Consider the following 2,248-nt stretch of genomic DNA (forward strand, 5'->3'; position numbering starts at 1 on the left):
TTCATTTTGAGGTCTCAATACTTTAGATTTATTCATGTGACTTGCAATTTGCTGGGCAGTTAGTGTTCTTATCAGTGAGTTCACAGATTGAGCTTTATGTTATCATCCATCCATGTGATTCTGATAGTGATTTTCAACTATCAATTGGTAAAAGTTATCTTAAGCTACAGTTATAAACAAAAATATGATTAAAAAAAATAGAAAGCCTCTATTAGTTGATAGTTTTTTGAAGTGAAAATTGGCAGTTTAGTAAAAATTTTTTCTTTGTTTTATTTACTTTGTTGATCAATCATATTATATAAGGATTTATAAATTATGTAAAGATTTCTTTGAATAGGATATATCAAATGGAACGTTATTTAAAGAGGAAAGAACCTTTGGAGACTGATATTAACAATCTCCCTGCCGATCCTGGAATTCGGCCTTCAATTTGGTGTTACGATGTCAATGAAAGAGATAAAATTCGGAGAGCATATTTGTTGAAGGGACCCCATCAACCCAAAAGTCATCAATTCCCTCAAACAGTATTTGGCAATCTTGCACGTAGATTTAATCCCAAATGATTTGAGGAATATCCTGATTGGTTAGAATACAGCGTGCAAAAAGATGCAGCTTTTTGTTTGTATTGCTACTTGTTCAAACCTCAAGATAAAACTATTACAAGACAAGGCGGGGGGAGACTCATTTATTGGAGAAGGGTTCAAAAATTGGAAGAAGAAGGATAAACTGTTAAGTCATGTTGGAGATCATAATAGTGCACATAATAAGACCAGACACAAATGTGAAGATCTGATGAAGACTAAAGAACAAAGTCTTCCTATTCTATGGTTGAGCAAAGATGAGAGAAACAAAAAAGATTATAGGTTATTGTTAACCACTGCAGTTGATTGTGTTCGATTTCTTTTACGTCAAGGTTTATCATTCCGTGGGCATGATGAGTCACCCGGATCTGATAATCGAGGTTTGAAGGCCTTAATACTTAATGATAACACTCATGCATTCTATGTTCACTGTTTTGCTCATCAGCTTCAACTGTGCTTAGTTGCTGTAGCTAAAAACCATTGGCATGCGAAACATCTTTTTGAGATCACTTCAAGAATTGTCAATACCGTTGGAGCTTCATGTAAGAGAAGTGATGCTCTTAGAGCAATTCAACATGATAAAATATTGTTTCATTTGTCTAAAGGGGAGTTGAGCAGTGGTAGAGGATTGAACCAAGAGACAAGCTTACAACGAGCTGGTGACACTCGTTGGGGTTCACATTTTCATACATTAATTAGCTTGAAGAAAATGTATGCGTCAGTAATTGAAGTTCTTGAAATTATCAAAGAAGATGGGGTACATGATCAACAAGCCGTTGAATCTGGTGTTCTTATAGATGCCATGGAATCTTTTGATTTTATTCTTGCTTTGCATTTAATGATTGATATTTTAGGTGTCACCAATGAGTTATCACAGGCCTTGCAGAGAAAAGATCAGGATATAGTGAATGCAATGAAGTTAGTGCAAATCTCTAAACAACAATTACAGATTATGAGGGATAATGGATGGAATTTCTTATTGGAAGAAGTATCTCGTTTTTGTAATGTTTTTGAAGTTGTTGTTCCTGTTATGAGTTCTACATTCAAAACTCGTCGACGATCAACACGAAGAAATGATGACGTAACAAATTTACATCATTACCGAGTGGAATTCTTTTACACTATTATTGATATGCAACTTCAAGAGCTGAATAATAGATTATCTGAAGCTAGTACTGAATTGCTTCTTTGCATATCATGTCTAAATCCAAGTAACTCATTCTCTGCTTATAATAAAGAGAAATTAATTCGACTTGCAGAACTATATTCAGCTGATTTTTCAGTAGTTGAACTTGTGGCTTTAGAGCACCAGCTATCAACATACATTCTTGATATGCATACAAGTGAGGAATTCTCATCTTTGGAGAGCATTGTTGATCTTGCAAAATAATTTGTTAAGATTAAAAAAGATATCGTGTACCCCTTAGTTTACCGGCTTATTGTTTTAGCATTAACTCTGCCCGTTGCCACCGCTACAGTGGAGAGAGCTTTTTCAGCAATGAAAATTGTTAAACATAGATTACACAGTAAAATGGGTGTTGATTGGCTCAACGACTGCCTAGTTCCATATATTGAGAAAGAAGTATTTGATTTGGTTCCAAATGAAGTTATAATGCAACATTATCAGAATATGCAAAATAGAATGCAAAGCTTGTAATTTTTATTGC

At 34.3% G+C, this 2,248-nt stretch overlaps 1 protein-coding gene across 1 annotated transcript; it reads left to right on the top strand.

Moving 5' to 3' along the window:
• Positions 1-606: 606 nt before the first annotated feature.
• Positions 607-1,971, top strand: LOC110103283 (zinc finger MYM-type protein 1-like). Its single transcript, XM_028691760.1, has 2 exons — positions 607-1,366; positions 1,436-1,971. The coding sequence occupies exons 1-2, from the start codon at positions 607-609 to the stop codon at positions 1,969-1,971; spliced, it is 1,296 nt and encodes a 431-aa protein (XP_028547593.1).
• Positions 1,972-2,248: the final 277 nt, after the last annotated feature.

This window comes from Dendrobium catenatum, unplaced genomic scaffold (genome assembly GCF_001605985.2).
Source record: "Dendrobium catenatum unplaced genomic scaffold, ASM160598v2 original_scaffold_64118, whole genome shotgun sequence".
NCBI classification, from domain to species: domain Eukaryota; kingdom Viridiplantae; phylum Streptophyta; class Magnoliopsida; order Asparagales; family Orchidaceae; genus Dendrobium; species Dendrobium catenatum.